General features: G+C 55.3%; 1 protein-coding gene across 1 annotated transcript; it reads left to right on the top strand.

The window, feature by feature from the left end:
• The first annotated feature begins 68 nt into the window (after window positions 1–68).
• LOC125718251 (proline-rich protein 12-like) lies at window positions 69–16,807 on the top strand. Its single transcript, XM_048991944.1, has 16 exons — window positions 69–352; window positions 6,576–6,733; window positions 6,970–7,131; window positions 7,232–11,430; window positions 11,712–11,900; window positions 12,046–12,120; window positions 12,197–12,863; window positions 12,998–13,461; window positions 13,672–13,788; window positions 13,933–14,066; window positions 14,227–14,702; window positions 14,793–14,915; window positions 14,990–15,087; window positions 15,207–15,338; window positions 15,441–15,536; window positions 15,649–16,807. Exons 1-16 carry the CDS (start codon window positions 270–272, stop codon window positions 15,781–15,783), a joined length of 7,308 nt encoding a protein of 2,435 aa, XP_048847901.1. The 5' UTR covers window positions 69–269; the 3' UTR covers window positions 15,784–16,807.
• The last annotated feature ends 1,699 nt before the right edge of the window (window positions 16,808–18,506 follow it).

The following is an 18,506-nucleotide window of genomic DNA, read 5'->3' as shown; positions in this document are numbered from 1 at the left end:
AGTGACACCCCCCACCCCACATCTACCCCCTCCTCCCCCTGCATCATCCATCTCCCCCTCCTCCTCCGCCACCCCTCCATTTCTCTCCCCCTCTTCGCTGTTTCCCATTCTTGAAGACTTGCTTGTGAAACGGGGAGAGATAAACAGACATTTAACAGAGGGGAAAAAGGATACAGGCACTGATAGCGCGTTAGGATCCAGAAAATATCCTCCTCCTCCCCCCCTTTCCCCCTCGCTATCGCTCCATCTCCATTCCTTGTTTTTCTTTAATGGATAGAAATTATCCTGGTGCAGGATTCGGTGATTTGGGCGCAGGAGCGGGATGGAGTTACGAGAGGTCAGCGAAGGCGAGGTAAGCGTGTGTGCAGCGGACTTTCGTGCATTAATGCGCCGTCTGTAACAATGGCCATTCCCGCCGGTGCGATGCAGAAAGCGCTGCCTCTGCGCTGAAATGCAGCCGTTGCACGGCGCGGCTCGCCCAGGTGCGGCTTTGTTATCATCGGCGGCAGGGGGATCTGGAAAATGCCAGGAATGCGACGGGGAGCTAATGCGTGCCGGGGAAAGTGGACCGGGGCGGAGGAGGAGAGGGGGATGGGTCGCTGGATGTGTAGTTATCGCTTCATCAGACATGGGGAAAACAGCGGCGGTGCTGCTTGCGGACTGGGCTGTCAGTGCAGTCCCGAGGATGTGCGCTGCGGTCTGATGAAGCTGCTATTTGCGGAGCCCGCTGCCCAGTCCACCGGGTAGCTGCTGCATGCTGCCAGGGACGGGCCGGCCTCCCTCCGCCACGGGCTGCCGCCTGCTCATTATTACTGATCGGCGGGGTGAAATTCGCGCTGACCGGAGAGGGTTAGGGACGTGGCCTTGGTGTAACAGAAAATGTGTGCCGCGGCAGCCGAGCACCGCCGGCGCAGCCTCGCAGTCAGAGCAGCCGGCAGTCAACCGGTACTCTTGTGGAGCTCCGCTGCTTTCAGGCGCTTTTGTGGGGGCATTAATCGCACAGCCCGTGGTTCGGCGGCTTTAAAGTCCCAGCCGTGCCGAGCTGCACTGCGGGCGGATGTTTAACGCGACTTTGACACGTATGTGTGTGCGTGTGTGTGTATGTATGTGCATGTGTGCGCGTATGTGTGTGTGTGTGTGTGAGAGAGAGAGAGAGAGAAAAACGGGATGTGGAGACGGGGTTGGGGTGCGCGGTGCTGCGGCTAAGCGGCTAACCGTGCGGCCGAGCAGCTGCCAGGCACCGGCGAGCACAGTCCGGGTTTTTTTTTTATTTTTATTTTATTTAGCTGGGAAGCAGACGGCAGCGACGGGAAACAGTCGGGTGTGTGTACCAGGAGCAGGGCCCCCGCCCAGGGGCGTGTGGCCCGCCGAGCCGCGGCCTACTCGGCAGCCCAGCCGTCACCGGCGCAAGGTCTCCCTGACAGCCGTGCCGGAGCCCCGCAGACGGCCGAACAGGAGACTGCGCAGGGAGCCAGGGAGTGGGTCCGTGTCGGCTGGCAGGGAGACTTCGCAAGGGCCGGGGTCACGGAGGATTGGGGGGCAGACACGCAGGGAGCTGTGGCTCTGCCCGGCTGACTCACCTGATCTCAGCTTCATGGTTTATAAAGCTGCAGTTAACTCTGTTAAAATGGGTTTAGAATATCGTGTAAAACAGACATTCTGTGATCTGCTTAATGTCGTAAAATGACGAAAAACTGGTGCTGCATGATCATCAGTTGCATTCTGTGTGCAGTGATTCTGCTGTGACGCTTATATCAGTGAGGAAAAATTGGAAAACTGAAGGTATAAAGGCCAAAACTGAAAGTTTAAATATTGCTTGCTTGTTTTGTTTCCTCAGCAAGAGGTATGGAAATAAAATAAAAGAAATTAACATACCGCGAAAGTGTCTCAGTTGTTTAAGCCTTGTGAAGTAGACCAGTATTATCATTCACCATCATATACAAAAACTTTACAGTGAGCTTTAGAAAAGCTTCGTTCAGGGGCTTATTAACAAAGAGGCAGACGGACACGTATAGCTTTCCTGGATGTCAGTGACAGATGACAGCAGTCTTTTTCACCTGTAAGATCTGACCTGTTAAATGGCTGATTAAATAATTTAAGATGGGCTTTGTGTTTCTTGCGAGATAGATTGTTTTAAAGTTCAGAGGCAATCGGAATGCTTAATGATCTGTTCAAAACAAAGCAAAATGATGCCGTTTATTTTAAATTACAATTAGTTCTACAATAAATAGGATTTCTGCCCTCAAGGGTCAAGGTGGCTGTGTGTTATGGTTTCAATTTATCTTTTTTTTTCTTTAAATAACCATTTTAAACCACAGACTTGTTTCTCCAAAATGCAATGTATATCTGTTGTGGGATTCTGTGTTTGTGCTTACGGTCAGCAGTCCTTGCTAAAATGGTGTTTTTCATTACATTTTACATAAAATGGGACTGTTTCCAAAATTCAGGGTGGGGTTCAATAAATTGGACTAAACTGGAAGTCCTTATTATTTTATCCTTATTTATTGCAAACATTTCCCTGTGCTTCACACAGAGAGTATAGGTAGTAAATCAGCATTATTCGGCAATGAAGTGAAAATGGCCACTGTGTTGATTAAACGCATCCCAAACAGTTTGCAGGCTTCTGAAGATGGGAAGGCTGCTGTTGCAGCAGATTGCAAACAGGTCAGAGAAGTTGTAAAATACTTTTAACCTTCGAGTGTGAATGTTGGACTGAGAAATCGCTGGTTTATTTCGGACAGGCATTTCTATTTTATTTCAGAATGCTTTGCTGTATGGAAATACTCTGTGTTATGTAGTGACGCAGATCATTGCTGCGCATTCTGGCTCTGCCTTATCAGTAATCCTTGCTTTTTCCCCTTCATCTGGTTGACTGATTATGGGTGCTGCTGCAGACAGGTATGTGGTACAGCTGTTGCTGTTCTGGGAGATTTCCCGATTCAGTTAATTTGATGGGATTTCTACTTTCTCTGCTGTTCACTGCAGTGGGACGTGGAGTTTGTGAGGTACACATGCTTTGGTGATACATCTCTGCCCTGACCTGCTGGATGGCTGCGTGCTTGAGGCACTTGGTCCCATATGAACTCGCTGAGTTTGAAGAAGCTGCCTGCTTTTTATATTATATGTCCATTGTGTCTCACCTACTGTTTTCTATCTCTCTCCTCTTTCACTTTTCCTTTCTCTTCCTGTCCCTCTCCCCTTTCTCTGTTCGCTTCTCTTCCTCTACTCTTTCCTTTCCCTTGTCTCCCTCTCCCCTCTCATCCCTTTTCTTGCTCTTCCCTTCCTCTCCCTCTCCTCTTTCTCACTTTTCTCTCTTCCTCTCTCTTCCTCTCCTCATCCTATCTCTTCTGCTCCCTCTCCCCTTTCACTCTTCCCATCCATACCCCTCCTCTTCCTCTTTTCCCTCCTCTTCCTCTTTTCCCTCCTCTTCCTCTCCCCTCCTCTTCCTCTCCTTCTCCTCTCAACCTCTCATCTGTCTGGCTATGTGCAGTGACCCCTGTGTGGCATGATCTGCGTTGAAGCCTCTTTGATTTAAAGCAAATCTGTGATGCTGCATTGAACATTAAACAGGGGAAAAACATCCTGGCTTATGGTCTTAACGTTCTGTAATTATACATGAGCGAAAATTAGCTCTTTGTATTATGAAAGACATCACCCCTCAGCATTTCCCAAGTTGTCTGACTATTGGAGGCCTTTATGCACTTTTCAGACCATCAGTCTTTCCTAATGCCAGTGTAGCGCTCAGCATGTGTTCCTGCTTGTCTTCTGTCATTTGACTTGCTCAGCTTTCACAGCCCAGATTAGGTCTGTAATCTTTGCTGTCCCACGTGTCTGTGTTACTGCCAAAGGTAAGGCGCTATAAACCCCCCCCCCAAAAAAAATGCTCTCTCGGAGCTGTAGGAAACCTGCACATTTCAGCCAGGATTCTGATGTAAGGAAGAACAGTAAATGATTTGCTCTCAGGAAATGAAGATTTTATTGTTTAGTATAGATTTATACCTGCAAAAGAACAATGAAATTCTGTGAGACTGAGGGATTTTGCATTTAACACAACACACATTCGGGGAAACGGAATTCTGTGGGTGAGCTTGCATCATTTCTGAAATTCCCTGCGCAGCATGGATCATCCGACATCGAATAAACGCAGCCCCATCCCGAGGTCCCATTTCCGAATACGGAGACATACTCCCTGTCAAAATATTTTATTCTTAAAGTGAGTCATCTGGGTTTATACCCAAGGCCAACAGGTGCTCCCCACCGCCCCTCTGCCCCCTGGCGACCGGCCCCACGGCCCCCCTGGTGACCTGCCCCATCGCCCCCCTGCCCCCTGGCGACCTGCCCTATAGCCCCTCTATTCAAATCTGGCCCTGGACTCGAAATCCAGGCCTTGCTTTCAGTTCTCCCAGGTAGTTAGTTTAATAATTACTTATTCTGTTTGACCAGAGGCTTCACACCTGGCTCACAGGTAAAGGAAGGCTGGATAATCAGCAGTGCTCGGCCCTGGAGGACCATGATTTGAACAGCCCTGCCTATGGCATCCTGGCCTCACTGTCCCCCTGCCCCCTGGCGACCCGCCCTATGGCCCCCCTGGCGACCTGCCCTATGGCCCCCCTGGCGACCTGCCCTGCCACTCATGCTGATATTCCCTCACTAGCTGCACAGGCCTTCATGTCACCAAAGGCCCCGGAGGTCAGTCCCGCTGTGGCTCGTCCCTACGGAGGCTGGTTCATCCATCGATGCCGCTGTTTTCATTGGTATTGATAAGTAAGGAGCTACAGCTGCTCAGATCTCCCACAAAATCCATTCCGTTTTATTGATCACGTGATAATATTTCATCCACCACGGAGAGCAGATGTATCTTTTATCCGATTACCCTGAGCATGTTGATAGTATAAACTTGTTTTCTGTTATTCACAGTGCTGTGGTGGGTGCAGATTCCCGGGCCCCCATTTACAGGTCAGATGCTCCAGTGCAGTAACTCTGGGCGTTTAGACACGGCGCAGGAAGCCGTGCGTCGGAGCTGCGTCACGCTTCAGCTCGTCGTGACTCCCGCATGCTTCCTGCCAAAACAAAATTGCCGCCGTGCCTTTTTTTTGCTTCATTTTAGAACGGCAGATCCTTCGCTGCTGGAATGTGCTCCCTGAGCTGGGGGGGGGGGGGGGGTGTCACCGTGAGGAATTAGACTCGTGATCAAAAGGACATTGGTTCTGGGCCACTGTGGGAGTGAGGGTGGGGGGTGGCCTTAAATGAAGTGCTTGATGTAAATAACTTCCGCAGATAAAGAAAAGCTAGTAACTTATGCAGATGAGAGTCACTAATTGCTATAGCTGTGAATGAGAATAGGGTGTAAAGGCGGCCTTTTGATAGGTAAAGTGCTGTGTTTTTGCGGTACTGTGCTTCCACTCCAGAAGCAGGGTTGCCATTAGCACATTAACAGGCTCATTGTTAGTGACGTCCATGCACCTCATTATTAGGAGTAAATGACAATGGCCCTGGTCTTCCCCCTTTATTTAACGTGCTTCACGTGTCTATATATTTATGTGGGGGTGATAAAATAACAGCAGACAAATAGGACTTTAATTTTGAAGTAACTAAACTCCAATGACAAACGCAGCGACAAAGGTCACTCATATTAGGCTGAATGCCAGTCGGCAGTATGTGTGTCAGCTATAAAAGAGGTCTGACATTCAGCACTTTGATATGCGAGATTTTTTTTCCAATTGACATGAGGCAACTAGCAGAGCTGCAAAGAGCCGACGGAGTCTGTGTCTGTGAATGGCAGGTGCGTTGGTCTCAGGAACTGCAAGATCATTTCATGTGTTTAGGGGAGCCGTCCCGATCGTAGTGGCATCTGGGATAAACTGCACGAGGACTGGGGGATGGTGGCTGCTAGTGAAAGCTCACCGATACTTAACGGGACAGCCTCAAAAACGAGCATAGAAGCTGAAGCCCTGAGAAATATAGGAAGTAATATACTCTGATCAGTCATCTTTTCACCCATCGTCCTACAGCTGGACAGGGTTACATTTTGGAGAAAGATAAAGGATGCCTTCAAGCCCCAATGTTGGGAATCCGTAATGCCCTCGCAGGGGAGACACTGGGTCTAGTGACTCTTCTGCATGGTCGTGTACGGACCAAGGATCCTGAGATCCTGTTTTACAGAAGTAGGAGCAGGTCTATGGAGCCAACGCTGTTCCCTCACAATATTCCCATATTCCGAGATGATAATCTTCTCATTTACATTGATAAAGAAATTCAAGAGTGCTTTCATGGACACCAGGATGAAACCAAACATCATCCAACCTTTATGGGAAGTTCCTGAGACCAGAGTGTGAAGTAAAGTTCTACCTCCATCTCTGAAAGAACTGAAGGCTTCTTGGATGATCTAAACTCTGGACACACAGAGCAGGATCCTTGTCACATGGTCCACAGAAGGACCGGGGCTGTTATAAAGGCACAGGGTGGCCCGACCCCCCATCACTCCTCTGATATATTCATGTAGTTTTATTTTGTCCACTCGCTCTATCTGTCCTCATGTACATTCTTATAACATAAACCCTCTGTCTCCATCCCAGCCTGGTGTACGGAAGTACCAGGTCATCCCACCCGGATTCCGAGCTTCTCCATCGCCAGGCCTACGCTACGCCCCACCCCCTGCAGGGCTATGCAACCAATCACCACCCAGCCAGCTCTGGGCAGGGCGGGGCTTGGGGGCCAGCAGGGCGTGGTTTAGGTAAGGAAACCCAAGCCTACATTTAGAATGTCTATGGTACTGCGTTTATGATGCTGGTGTTTTCCCTGTCGAGTGCTGGCTCTCTCTCACCCTGTTTGAGTCACACACATCTCTGCAGGGGTAGCTGCAGATGTTCCTGTCTGATCAGCAGCCATGTCTTTGCCTTGCCCCCCCGCGCCCCAACGCCGATGCCACATGCCCGCTCATGCAATCAGCCTCTCTGCCATGTTGTGCAGGGCTGTCAGGGCTGTTCGACGCCGGCCTGCATCATGCCAGCCCCTCAGGCCCGGATGCTTCCGTCATGAACCTGATTTCCGCCCTGGAGTCGCGGGCTCCGCAGCCGCCCCCATCCGCCTCCTCCCTGCTCTCCCAGTTCCGCACACCGTCCTGGCAGACAGGTCAGTGCGGCGCGTGCTCGTCTCGGTGCTCCAGCTATTTGTCTGTCTGACGTTCGTTGTCGGTTACCGCTCACCCCGCCCCTTCTCCTCCCACCCGCAGCCATGCACACCCCCGCCCCCGCTGAGCTCTTCATCTCCGGCGCCCTCCCAGGCTCCGGCGGCTTTGCCTCTTCCTCTGCGCTCTCGGCCTACCAGCACCCAGCCTCCTTTTCGGGACGCTCCTTCCCTGGGGTGGCGCCCTCGCTCTCCCTCCAGGACACGCCCACCTTCAGCCCCACGTCCAATGGCTTGCTGTCTCCCCATGACCCTCTGCTGCACATCAAGACGCCGTCCCAGTCTGGCCTCGGGTTCGATCGCCTTTTGTCCTCACAAGGCGCAGCCTACAGAGGTGGGGGACAGGACCCTACTGCACCACCTCCCCCGGCCCAGACCTCCTCTGTCCCCTCTGGCCGTCACCTGCCGCCACCCCAGTTCAACCTACTGTCCTCTCAACTCCAAGACCAGTCCTCCCAGCTCTACAACACCTCAGTCTTCTCGTCGGCCCCTGCCCCCCCCCAGCCATCCCCCCAAGAGCGGGCCCTGCCTCGGCAGGACAGTGTGATCAAGCACTATCAGCGCCCTCCCCCGTCGCAGTCCCAGCTGCCCCCGTCGGCGGCAGCCCACCCCCTGCAGCACTACCTCAGCTGCAGTGCCTCAGGCTACCAGCAGCTGGCACCCCACCGCCCGGGGGGGGGCCTGTCCTGCAGTCCACTGGGGGAGCAGAGCCCTTCCTCAGACCCCAAGCCCTCGCCCCGGCAGGACCAAGGCTACCGGCCCATCATTCAGCCTCCCTACAGTTCTTCCTCTTCCTCTTCCTCCTCCTCAGCAGGTGGTGTGGGAAAGGGCACCAAGAGCTCCTCCAGCAGCGGCTATTCCTCCTCCGGCTCCGGCTCCTCCTCCCGCACTCCCCACACACCTCCCTCTGCATCCTCAGCATCCTCTTCCTCATCATCTTCTTCCTCTGGCTCAAACCCCGCCTCTGGCCCCACCTCTGCCCCGTCCAGACAGCAGGCTCCACCCCCGCCTGCCCCGCCCCCGCCACAAGTCTCTGCCTCAACGGCCCCCCAGGCCCCACCCAAAGCCTGCCTGTCTGGCTATGGATCCCCAGTGCCGTCACTGAAGGCATCTCCGGCGGCGCTGTCTGGCCAGACTCCCCCGCAGCCGCAGTCATACTCGCCCAGCCTGCCTCCCGGGCCGCACCTTGGTCCCCAGCCCTACGGGGGGTTCAACTCCCCCCAGGCCCAGGACCTCAGTTCTGCAGGGGGGGGTGGCTCCAGCAAAGGGTACAGCACTGTGGCGGGGACAGTGGGCCGCTCATTCTCAACGGAGGCCATGTATGGTGCTGACCCGGGCTACACCACCCTCCCGGCCGCACTAGGGGGAGCGGGCAGCCCGTCTCTTGGATACGGCGGCCCTGGCCATTCCCCGGCCATCCTGGGGTCAGGAGGTGGCTCAGCGGGTGGGAACTCGGGGTCAGCAGGAAGCGGGGGCTCTGTGGGTGGGGGTAGCGGTGTGGGGAGCGCAGGGGGGGGCTCCTATCATCTGCCGGACTCTAGTCCCTCTCCCTCAAGTGGATCTGGGATGGCCCGCCCTGGCATGCACTCTCCTGCCCCTCCCCGCCCGGCCCAGTCCCCTGGAGGTGCCGGCAGCAATAAGTACCTGTCCTCCGTCCTGTCCCCGGCCTTCCTCTCTTCCCCGCAGGCATACCCTGACACCCGAGGGCCTCCACCTCCATCATACCACCCTGCCAAGACCAAGGCCGACGGGGACATTTTGGGGCCAGAGCGCCCCCAAGATGGCGACGACGAAGACGACGACGACGACTTCCTGATCCAGCACCTGCTGCAGGCCCAGAGTCCAGCGCCTCACTCAGCACAAGCCCCGCCCACATCTCAAGCCCCGCCCCCACACCCAGGCTCACAGAGCCAAGATGGCAGCAAAGAAATGGCATATAAACTCAGCAAGAGCTCAGAAGAACGGTATCACCTTCAGAGCGTGATACGTACCAATAGCGCCACCTCTGGTGCAGGGGCGCCATCTGGGGGGAATGGTGGGCTCGATGGCCAGTTGGAGATGTCCATGAAGAAGCAGCAACAGACCAAGAGTGACAGAGGTGGGGTCGGCATGGGCAGCAGGGGAAGGGGAGGCGATCAGGTGCACCCCCAGGCTCACCCCACCCCACCGCACCACCACCATCCCCATGACTCCCTGGGCTCTGTGGTGCACTTTGGGCGAGGGGACCCCTATCCTCCGCACCCCCACGGTCATCACGCCTCGCACAGTCAGCGGCCACATCCCCATCCACACTCTCACCTGGAGCAGAAGAAGCCACACGACCCCCCTGAGCTGCCCTATCTGAGCAAAACGGCCGACATGCAGCCGCCGCACCAGGCTCCACCCCAGCATCAGGGCCAGCACCAGCCCCCGGCATCTCTGCAGCTCATGGATTCCCCGCCAGATGCCTCCCAGCAGCCAGCCTCTGCTCACTTGCTCCACTCGGTGCTGTCCCACACAGCCCGCGGCAAGGTGGACGGCGCGCACCACTCAATGATGGGCAGGGCTCCAGCAGGGGGCACCGCAGAGTCCCAGCTGCAGCTTCAGTCTCAGGGTCTGGAGGCGCACTATAGTCGGGGGGGCCCGCGGGACCGGAACCCGTCCAGCCAGAACTCGGTGTCCCCCCTGGACATGCTAGAGCGCTCTCTGTCTCAGACATCGAGTAGAGAACCGGGGGGCATGACAGAGAGGGCAGGAGATGGTGCGGGTGGGGAGCGGCACCACCAGCACCAGCAGCAGCACCGAGGGCCCGCCCACCACCAAGGCCACGCCCCCCCACACACAGAGTTGCACGACTTCCTCTCCGAGCCTGATATGGGCTTGGTGCCCCCGCCTCACCTGCACCATCTGCCCCCACATCACCCACACGCTCACCCCCATCACCAGCAGCACCCCCAGCCCCATAACCCCCACGCCCATTCCCACCCCCACCGCATTCCCCCAAACCCTGTCGCCCCAGCACAGAGAGACCAGGACTCCCAGTTGGATCAGCTCAAAGAGCACCAGTTTGATAGTGGCAGCCCTGCTGGGAAGACTGGGCAGAGCCAGCAGCGCTTCATGGCCCTCTCCTCCATCTGCTTCCCGGATTCGCTGCTGCCAGACGAGGAGCGCTCCTTCTTCCCCAGCATGGAGGACATGTTCTGCCCAGAGGACTATAAGGCCGGCTGCAGCAGGGGGGTGGCCCCGGGGCAGGAGGGCATTTCGGAGGGACGCAGCACGCAGGAGAGCATGGAGGGGGTGAAGGCGGGGGAGGCTGGCGGTGGCTATGCCATGATGCCACACCATGGAGACCAGGGGTATGGCCCATACTGCCCTGGGCTACCGGAACCCGAGGCCAGCACCGTGCACCTGGACCTGGACTCACTGAAGGCTCATGAACTGCCCTCCACCGTTAACACGGAGCAGCTGGGCTTGATCCAGTCACAGCCGGCCAGCTTGTCCATGGGTGGGTCTGGGAGCGGGACCGGGCTGGGTGACGCCGGAGGGACCAAGATGCTGGGAGGCCCAGGCACGGGGACGGAGCGGACCATAGGGGGCAGCGGCGGGCTCACTTCGCCCATCTTCTGCTCATCACGGCCCAAGAAGCTGCTAAAGACCAGCTCGTTCCAGCTGCTGAAGCAGAGGCGCGACCCCAGCTCACTGCCCAAGAAGCACTACGCCCAGGAGTACGAGTTTGAGGACGACGAGAGCAAGGCCGACGTGCCTGCTGACATACGCCTCAACAGCCGGCGCCTGCCGGGGCACCTCCCCGACCTCCTGCCAGACCTGGTGTCCAGCTGCAGGAAGTCCGGCGCCGGCGCCTCCCTGGTGAACGATCTGGACTTCTGCCATCCGCCTGGGTACCCGTCCCTGGGGCCCCCTCCCCAACTTATACCCCAAGACGGACCAAAGAAAAGGGGCAGGAAGCCTACCAAGCCGAAACGGGAAGGGCCCCCGAGGCCCCGAGGCAGACCCCGCATCCGCCCCCTCCCAGAGCCCCCACACTGCCGGGGCATGATGGGACTGGGGTCAGGGGGAGAGATTCGGCGGGGCAGGGGGAGAGGCAGAGGGCGAGGCAGGAAGGAGGAGACGGCAGCCTTGATGGACATGCATGGTGTGGCTGAGGCGAATAAAGGGAACAGCCAGCATTATCAACTTCATCAGCATCAACATCAGCAGCATCAGCACCAAACAGCGATGCAGCAGGAGCCCATCAGACCCATAAAGGTATGAGGCTGGAGGGAACCGCTCTGATTGGTTCGTTTTTAACACTGATACCATGTTGGGTCAGTGGCCCAATGGGTAGCACTGCTGCCGGTGTGGCTCTGCGTGTGAGCAGTTTTCACACCCCCTACATTTCTGATGTACCTTTTCTCGGATCAGTCAGGCCCCCCCATGACTAAGCAGCATACGCGTTTGGAGCATGGTTGCACGTCAGTGATGTTGCATTTTGTTTGTACGTGACTGTGGCGTCTTCTGTTCTTTCACTTTAAACCTTTATCGCCTAGATCAAACTGCCCATCCCTTCCATGCCTCCCTCCGACTCCCTATTAAGGACCGATTCTCTGTCCAGTAATGACCCAGTACTTTCGGATGGTTCTGTTGGATCTGCTCCATCCCTGGGCTTGAGTCCTGGGCCCACTACTGGCCTGGACCTGAACAGAACCCAAGACAAAATGAAGTCCAAATCCCAAGAGGTGAGGAGTGCTGAGAATCAAACAAAACGATCAGATCATTGCATGCTGCTTGATATTTGCGTAACGTTTCGGCAGGCTGTGCTCAACGGTAGGTCCTTCTCGTGATTGTGACACTGCCCTAATGCCGACACTTTACTTTCCTCAGATTGTGTGGGATGGAGACATGGATGAGGAGCTCCCGTCCGAGGCCTGGGCAGCCATGCACAAGATGTCCAGCACAGTGAGCAGCGCCCCCTGCAGGCACAGTCCGGTCAAGTTGCCAGTTCTGCTTGAGATTCATTCTCCTTTCTTTCCAGATGGAGGAGAAGCCACCCGAGATGAAGTCTGGATTCATGGCCTCCTTTCTGGACTTCCTCAAATCCGGCAAGAGGCCCCCGGACCCCGGAGCTCCATCCGATACTGTAGCTTCTGTAGTGGGCGTCGACTCCTCCCCGAGTAAGGGTGGCATCCGGCCACTGTCCCCCACAGTGACACCGCAGCCCGTGCCCCCATTTGGCGATGGGGACGGTGAGGGGGGGCTGTCCCTGGGTGGCTGTCCGAGCCCCTGCAAGCGGCTGGACGAGGAGCTAAAGCGGAACCTGGAGACACTGCCTTCCTTCTCCTCTGACGAGGAGGATTCTGTCAGTAAGAATCAAGACCTGCAGAAGAGCATCTCTTCCGCCATCTCTGCCCTCTATGACACCCTACAGGCCCCGCCCCCAGCGATGGTCCTGCCCGTTACACCTTCCCCGAGCACACCTCCGGCACAGGCCCCGCCCACCCTCAGCCCACAGCCGCCGCCGCCGCCGCGGGGCAGCACCCAGCCCCTGGAGCCCGCACAGCTCGAGCGGGAAGATGGAGGGGAGATGGCAGAGGAAGACAAGGAGGAAGAACAGGAGGAAGATGAACAGGAAGACAGCAAGCCAGTCCAGGAGGACGAGAGCGAATCAGCAGCCAACACAATGGACGGACATGAGGAAGACGGTGTGTTTGTGCTGAAGTCCTCCCTTCTGTCATTTTCTCTTTTCTTTGACCTGAATTGTCAACAAGAAAAAGTGAAATGTGGGTTTTTAGGACAAACGGCACTAAATTGTTACTCCTCTTTCTTTCTCGATTAGATTTCCCATCTGTGCCTCCTGCAGCGCTGGCGTCTGCCCCTACCTCCCCTCCCTCCCTGTCCCCATCTCGCCCATCATCATCATCCTCTTCCTCTCCTTCCCCCCTTCCTCCCCCTCCTCTTTCTCTCCCCTCCCCCCTGCCGCGGCAGGACGAAGCTCATTCTCTGCACTCCAGCCCGCCCCCTCCCGCTCTGCCTTCTCCCTCCCCTCCCCCACCCACGCTCCCTCCATCTGCAACTCCGCCCCGGTCTGCCTCGCCACCCCCCGCCCCCGAGCCAGCCTCACCTCCGACCCCAGAGGACCCCCCTGTGCCCCAGATCACCTCACTACACCTAGCCAAAAAGCAGGGGGGGGCTGCCATAGCCGGAGAAACAGAGGGCGAGGACAGCGAGAGTGGCGGAGAGGGCATATTCCGTGAGAGGGATGAGTTTGTGGTCCGAACTGAAGACATTAGCGCCCTCAAGGTCTGTGTTGCTTCCTCTGTGTGTACGTTGTGTTCTCCATTTGCTCCTTGTGTGCGTTCTGTGCATTCCCTGTGTTTTGTCCTGTGTAGTTCCCATGTGTGTCCAGGGCTTCCTGTATTCAGTCTGTGCACTTGTACTGCGCATCCCAGCCTATGTGTGTGTCTCTAGAGGGTGTAACTTCTGTCTCCCCCCCCCACCCCCCCACCCCAGCTCGCTTTGCAAACGGGCCGGGAGCCCCCACCAATCTGGAGGGTGCAGAAAGCCCTTCTGCAGAAGTTCACGCCTGAGATCAAAGATGGACAGCGACAGTTCTGTGCCACCAGCAACGTGAGTGGCTCTGCTTTTCCCTGGAAGACTACAGGGGGGCATACGCATAGATACTGGGTTTTGGGTTATTTTGACAAATTTCATTCCCCCCCTGCCTCCCATGGACATGCTGTAGTGTTTCTCTTGCGCCTCTTTTTTCCCCAGTATCTTGGGTACTTTGGGGATGCAAAAACTCGCTATCAGAGGCTGTACGTGAAGTTCCTGGAAAACGTCAACAAGAAGGACTACGTGAGGGTGTGTTCCCGAAAGCCCTGGCACAGACCCGCGTTGGCACTCAGGTAGGTGTGCCCAGGACAAATTCCATGGCCCGTTTTAGTCATGGCTCAGCGCTTCAGTTCCTGAGTCCTTGTCCTACCTACAGAACACGTGCTCCTCCCCCCAGGATTAAAATCGGGTAACACTGTCCACATGGCCCGTGTGCCTCTCTCCCCCCAACAGACGCCAGTCCCTCCCCAAGCCAGCTGCCCCGGCCCGTAGCCAAACCCCACCCCGTGTGGAGAGAGAGGAAAAGGAGAAAGAGAAACAGCGGGAGAAGGAGAAAGAGAGGGAAAAGGAGAAAGAAAAACAGCGGGAGAGAGAGAGGGAAAAGCGGGAGAGGGAGAAGGAGAAACAACGGGAAAGGGAGAAGGAGAAAGAGAGGGAAAAGGAGAAAGAGGAGGAGAGAGAGAAGGAGAAAGAGAAGAAACTGCTAGCACTCCCAGAGAAAGTGGAAAGGAAAGGCAGAGGAGTGGAACGAGGCAGAGCGAAGGAAGAGAGGAAAGGTGCAGGAGAGAGGAAAGTGGAGCGCCCGGCACGCGTCCGACCCGTCAGGGTGAAGGCGGAGCCCCCGCCCAAGAAGAGGAAGAAGTGGCTGAAGGAGATGCCCTCCTCGTCAGACTCCGAGTCGTCCCCTGACCCCCCCAGTGAGGACGATGGTGAGATTGCTGAACCTTTGTGGGGGGGGGGGTTTCGATGTAGGGGTGTGCGTACGTTGGCGAGTAACCGGCCGGCTGTGTGTGACGCAGCGCCGCTGCTCCGGGGGGGACCCGGCAGCCGCGCCATGCGGGAGATGTTCCGCAGCTACGTGGAGATGCTGGTCAGCACCGCGCTGGACCCCGACATGATCCAGGCCCTGGAGGACACGCACGGTGAGCTTTCCACAACGAGCCCCCAACCAGGGAGGAGCAGGCTCACCAGCTAACCATGTTACTCCTTCTCGTAGACGAGCTGTACCTCCCACCGATGAGGAAGATTGACGGCATCCTGACCGAGCAGAAGAAGAGGCTGCTCAGGAGGGCCAACATGAGCTCGCAGCACCAGGTTTGCCGCCTGCGCCCCCTACGGGTAGCCATCTGACACGCAGCTAATGGGTGCTGTGGCAAACATGGGCTCAGCCTCTGCCGCCGCTGTGCCCCCCCCCCCCCCCCCCCCCATCCCAGGAAGCCCTGCACTGCTTCCCCCAGATGACAGCCGACCCCCTGGACGCAGGAGCAGTGAGGGTGCGCCTCGGCGGAGATGGTTACAACCGTAAGACCCTGAACCGCATCAAGAGGAGCATCGCCAAGCAGCAGGTGGGCCAATCCCGTCACCCCCCCCCCCCCCATTATGACATTACTAGCCGGACATTATCCCCTGACTGCCGCCCGCCCCTCATTCTCTCTCTTCGTTCATAGGACCTTAAGCTGTCGACAGAGACGTGTCGCATCTACAGTCTGTATCACTCGCTGCATCATTACAAATACCACACGTTCCTGCACTGCAAGAGAGAGGTAATGACACTGGGGGGGAGCAGAACGGCCACACATGCCCACCCGCACACCCCCTGCATATCCACAAATTGTAAAAAGGCAGGATAGTGAACACTGCCCCCCCCTCCCGCAGACGGATAGCATCGAGCAGGCGGCGGAGGACCCCGGGCAGGAGGAAGTGGTGCAGCAGTGCATGGCCAACCATGGCTGGTTGGAGAGCCTCTTCAACTCCTTCCTGGAGCTGCTCACCCTCAGTGCCAAGGTCTGAGGTCTCCAGCCAGGGACAGGGCACGAAGAAGGGGACCCGGGGAAGGCCGGTTAGACATTTTGCCCACCTTATCCCCAACACGGCTGTGGCCTGTAAAAAAATAAATGTTTCCCCTAGCATCCCATTATCAAAGGGCCCAATCGTGGCTCTGGGGATGTGGGGGTGGGTGGGGGAGGGAGAAGGGCCCTGTCTGTGAGCACTGAACCATCCTGGTCAGGGTGCCTGGACTGAGATCATTGTACGCACCACTGCATTTGTCCTGAGGGGGGCGACAGTGCGTCACACGGATGAAGGAGAGGGAATGTCACTGAGATGGTGATTTGGATGGAGCTCATGGATGTGAGTTTGGGGTGATCTTTATACAGGCATAGGCAGTTAGTGATGTTATATATGAACAAATTTAAAAAAGTATATATATATATATATATAAATATATAATTATGATTTTTATTATTTATACAAGGACATTTTTAAAAGGTACCTTCCCTGGCTGGGATAGTTTACTATTATTATTGTTATTATTTTAAATAATGATATTTTGCTAAGGTGTAAATGAAACGGCCTACCCATAATTCCTTTGGTGTGTCTCTGTGGCGAGACATGAAGGACATGAATGGAAAAGGGGGCGGGGATCCCAGGAAAAGGGGCGGGGAGCCCAGGAAAAGGGGCGGGGAGCCCAGGAAAAGGGGCGGGGAGCCAGGTCCCACAGCCTGTCTTTGCAGAAGACAGAAACAGGAAGAAACCACAATAAAGGATGTAACAAAGCAGATAAATGCTTGTTTTCTTAAAGAAAACGGCATGATGGAGCTGCAGATGAAGCATGTGGTTACGCGACTGTCGTTTTATGTTTCTCTTTATTATAATGATTATTTTTCGAACATTCCTCTTTTTTCTCCTGAAGTATTGACTTTCTGTGTAAATAATGTACATATGCAGCTGTCGCCTCTCACATTCTGGATCCTTCTCTGTACATTAACTACCTGTATTTGACAAAAGCAAATTAAAGCGTTAAAATAATGAAAAAGCTGAGCGCGGTGCGGGGGTAGCAGTCATGTCCACATTTGTCTGCCTTGGCATGTGTGAATGGTGGCCTGTCTACTTCTTCCTGCGTTTGCTGTTTCTGCGTTATGCCCTCTGTGATGAGATATATTTTGTAACATTGACTGTATTTTACGTCGGCACTCCATCCTGTTTTACTCCCTGCCTTCTAAAAGATTTTAAAAGGTGTTTTGTTATGATTGCTATTAACACTCCTCATGGTTTTGCTATCGATTAGCGTAATACAGGCCTGTATCAGGATCGCCGATGGCACGACACCACCAGCTGTTTGTCTTACTGACATAGTTGTACGTCGTCATCATCATCATTGTCTGGCTGCTGGGCCTAGGTGGAGGGGGGGGGGTTAGTGGCGACAGCACGCTGACCAGGTCACTCCGTGCCTCTCTCTCCATGACCCCGGACTCCAGCTTGCTCTGGGGGTAGGAGTCCTCAGGGGACCCCTGACCAGTCCACATTTTTTTTGCTGCCCCCTAACTTCTTATGGGGACCGGCTTGAGAAACACTGCTCTGGGGGATTCGTAGATGTTGTCATGCTCTCGGGGAGGCATTTTCCCCCTCCGGCGTGTCTGAGCTCCACCCCAGAGCCTCCTCTCCGTGACCCTTAGCTGGGTCCGCTCCTTCCCAAACCCCAAAGCACCTCAGCAGACTCCTCTCTATCCCACCGAAACACACATCCGATTGCTTCACAATCCTGCCCACTGACACACACAGCCACATCCCGCAGCAGAGATAGGATCAGCGAGGACTTGGTGGGGGGGCACGGCATAAAGCACGAGGAGGACACCGGGTAACGCAGGAGGAAGGAGGAGCTGCTGGCTGCTGCAGGTAATGGTAGCTCTCTGCCAGCATGCTGAGCACGGAGGGTCAGCTTCACCTTCACCCTTAGACCCTGGAGCAGCACAGCGAGCTCACAAAGGACAGCTTCACTTGAATCTACATGGTATATATAGTTAGTGGGGACAGCCTCGGCTTCACAGACCTTTCCTTCCTCGGTCCACAGACTCGCTGTTCCGGTGCATTGCTGACGGGACATTTCCTGTAAAATTTCCTGTCTAGTATGAATGTGTAACTGTCTCCTGGCCCAGAGTCCAGTCCTCTCTGTCAGCGTGATGCTAAAATGGTTAGTAACCAGGTAGTAAAGTGCAGCAGAGGTGGAGAATGGAAGAAGGGGGAGGGGAACAGATTTAGGTACTGACAAAATATTATTACTGCTGTTTTCCATGCAGTTCCGTTGTTTTCCCTTGACAACTGGAATAGCAGCAGACAATGTCATAGATCTGCCACCAGGTGGCAATAAAGAGCAGCATCTTCCTGAGATGCAGAAAGAACCTGATTTCCCTTCTGCTTGTGTTTTTATATAACCTCATCCATTCTTTTGGACTCTAGAAATCTCGCTTCATCAGGCTCCTGTCTGCAGATTTGGAGGTTGATGTTAAAGTCTTGGCAATTTTGATCATATCCTGGATCAGCCAGCATCCCATTCCTGTCTCCCCAGTGCACAAACAGTGCTTGAGGGCAGGTGGTAGCATAGGCATCACTCTCTCCCGAGAGAATAACAGAGAAAGATTAGCAAAACGTACCGGGTGGAATAACTACATTGGCAGTTCCATCTAGAACATTTAAAATGAGTGTCAGCAGGAAAAAATGGTGCAGTTTCAAGAACT

Source organism: Brienomyrus brachyistius, chromosome 22 (assembly GCF_023856365.1).
Source record: "Brienomyrus brachyistius isolate T26 chromosome 22, BBRACH_0.4, whole genome shotgun sequence".
NCBI classification, from domain to species: Eukaryota; Metazoa; Chordata; class Actinopteri; order Osteoglossiformes; family Mormyridae; genus Brienomyrus; species Brienomyrus brachyistius.
Note: the sequence above shows the minus strand (reverse complement) of the source record. Positions and strands in the feature narration are given on the sequence as shown.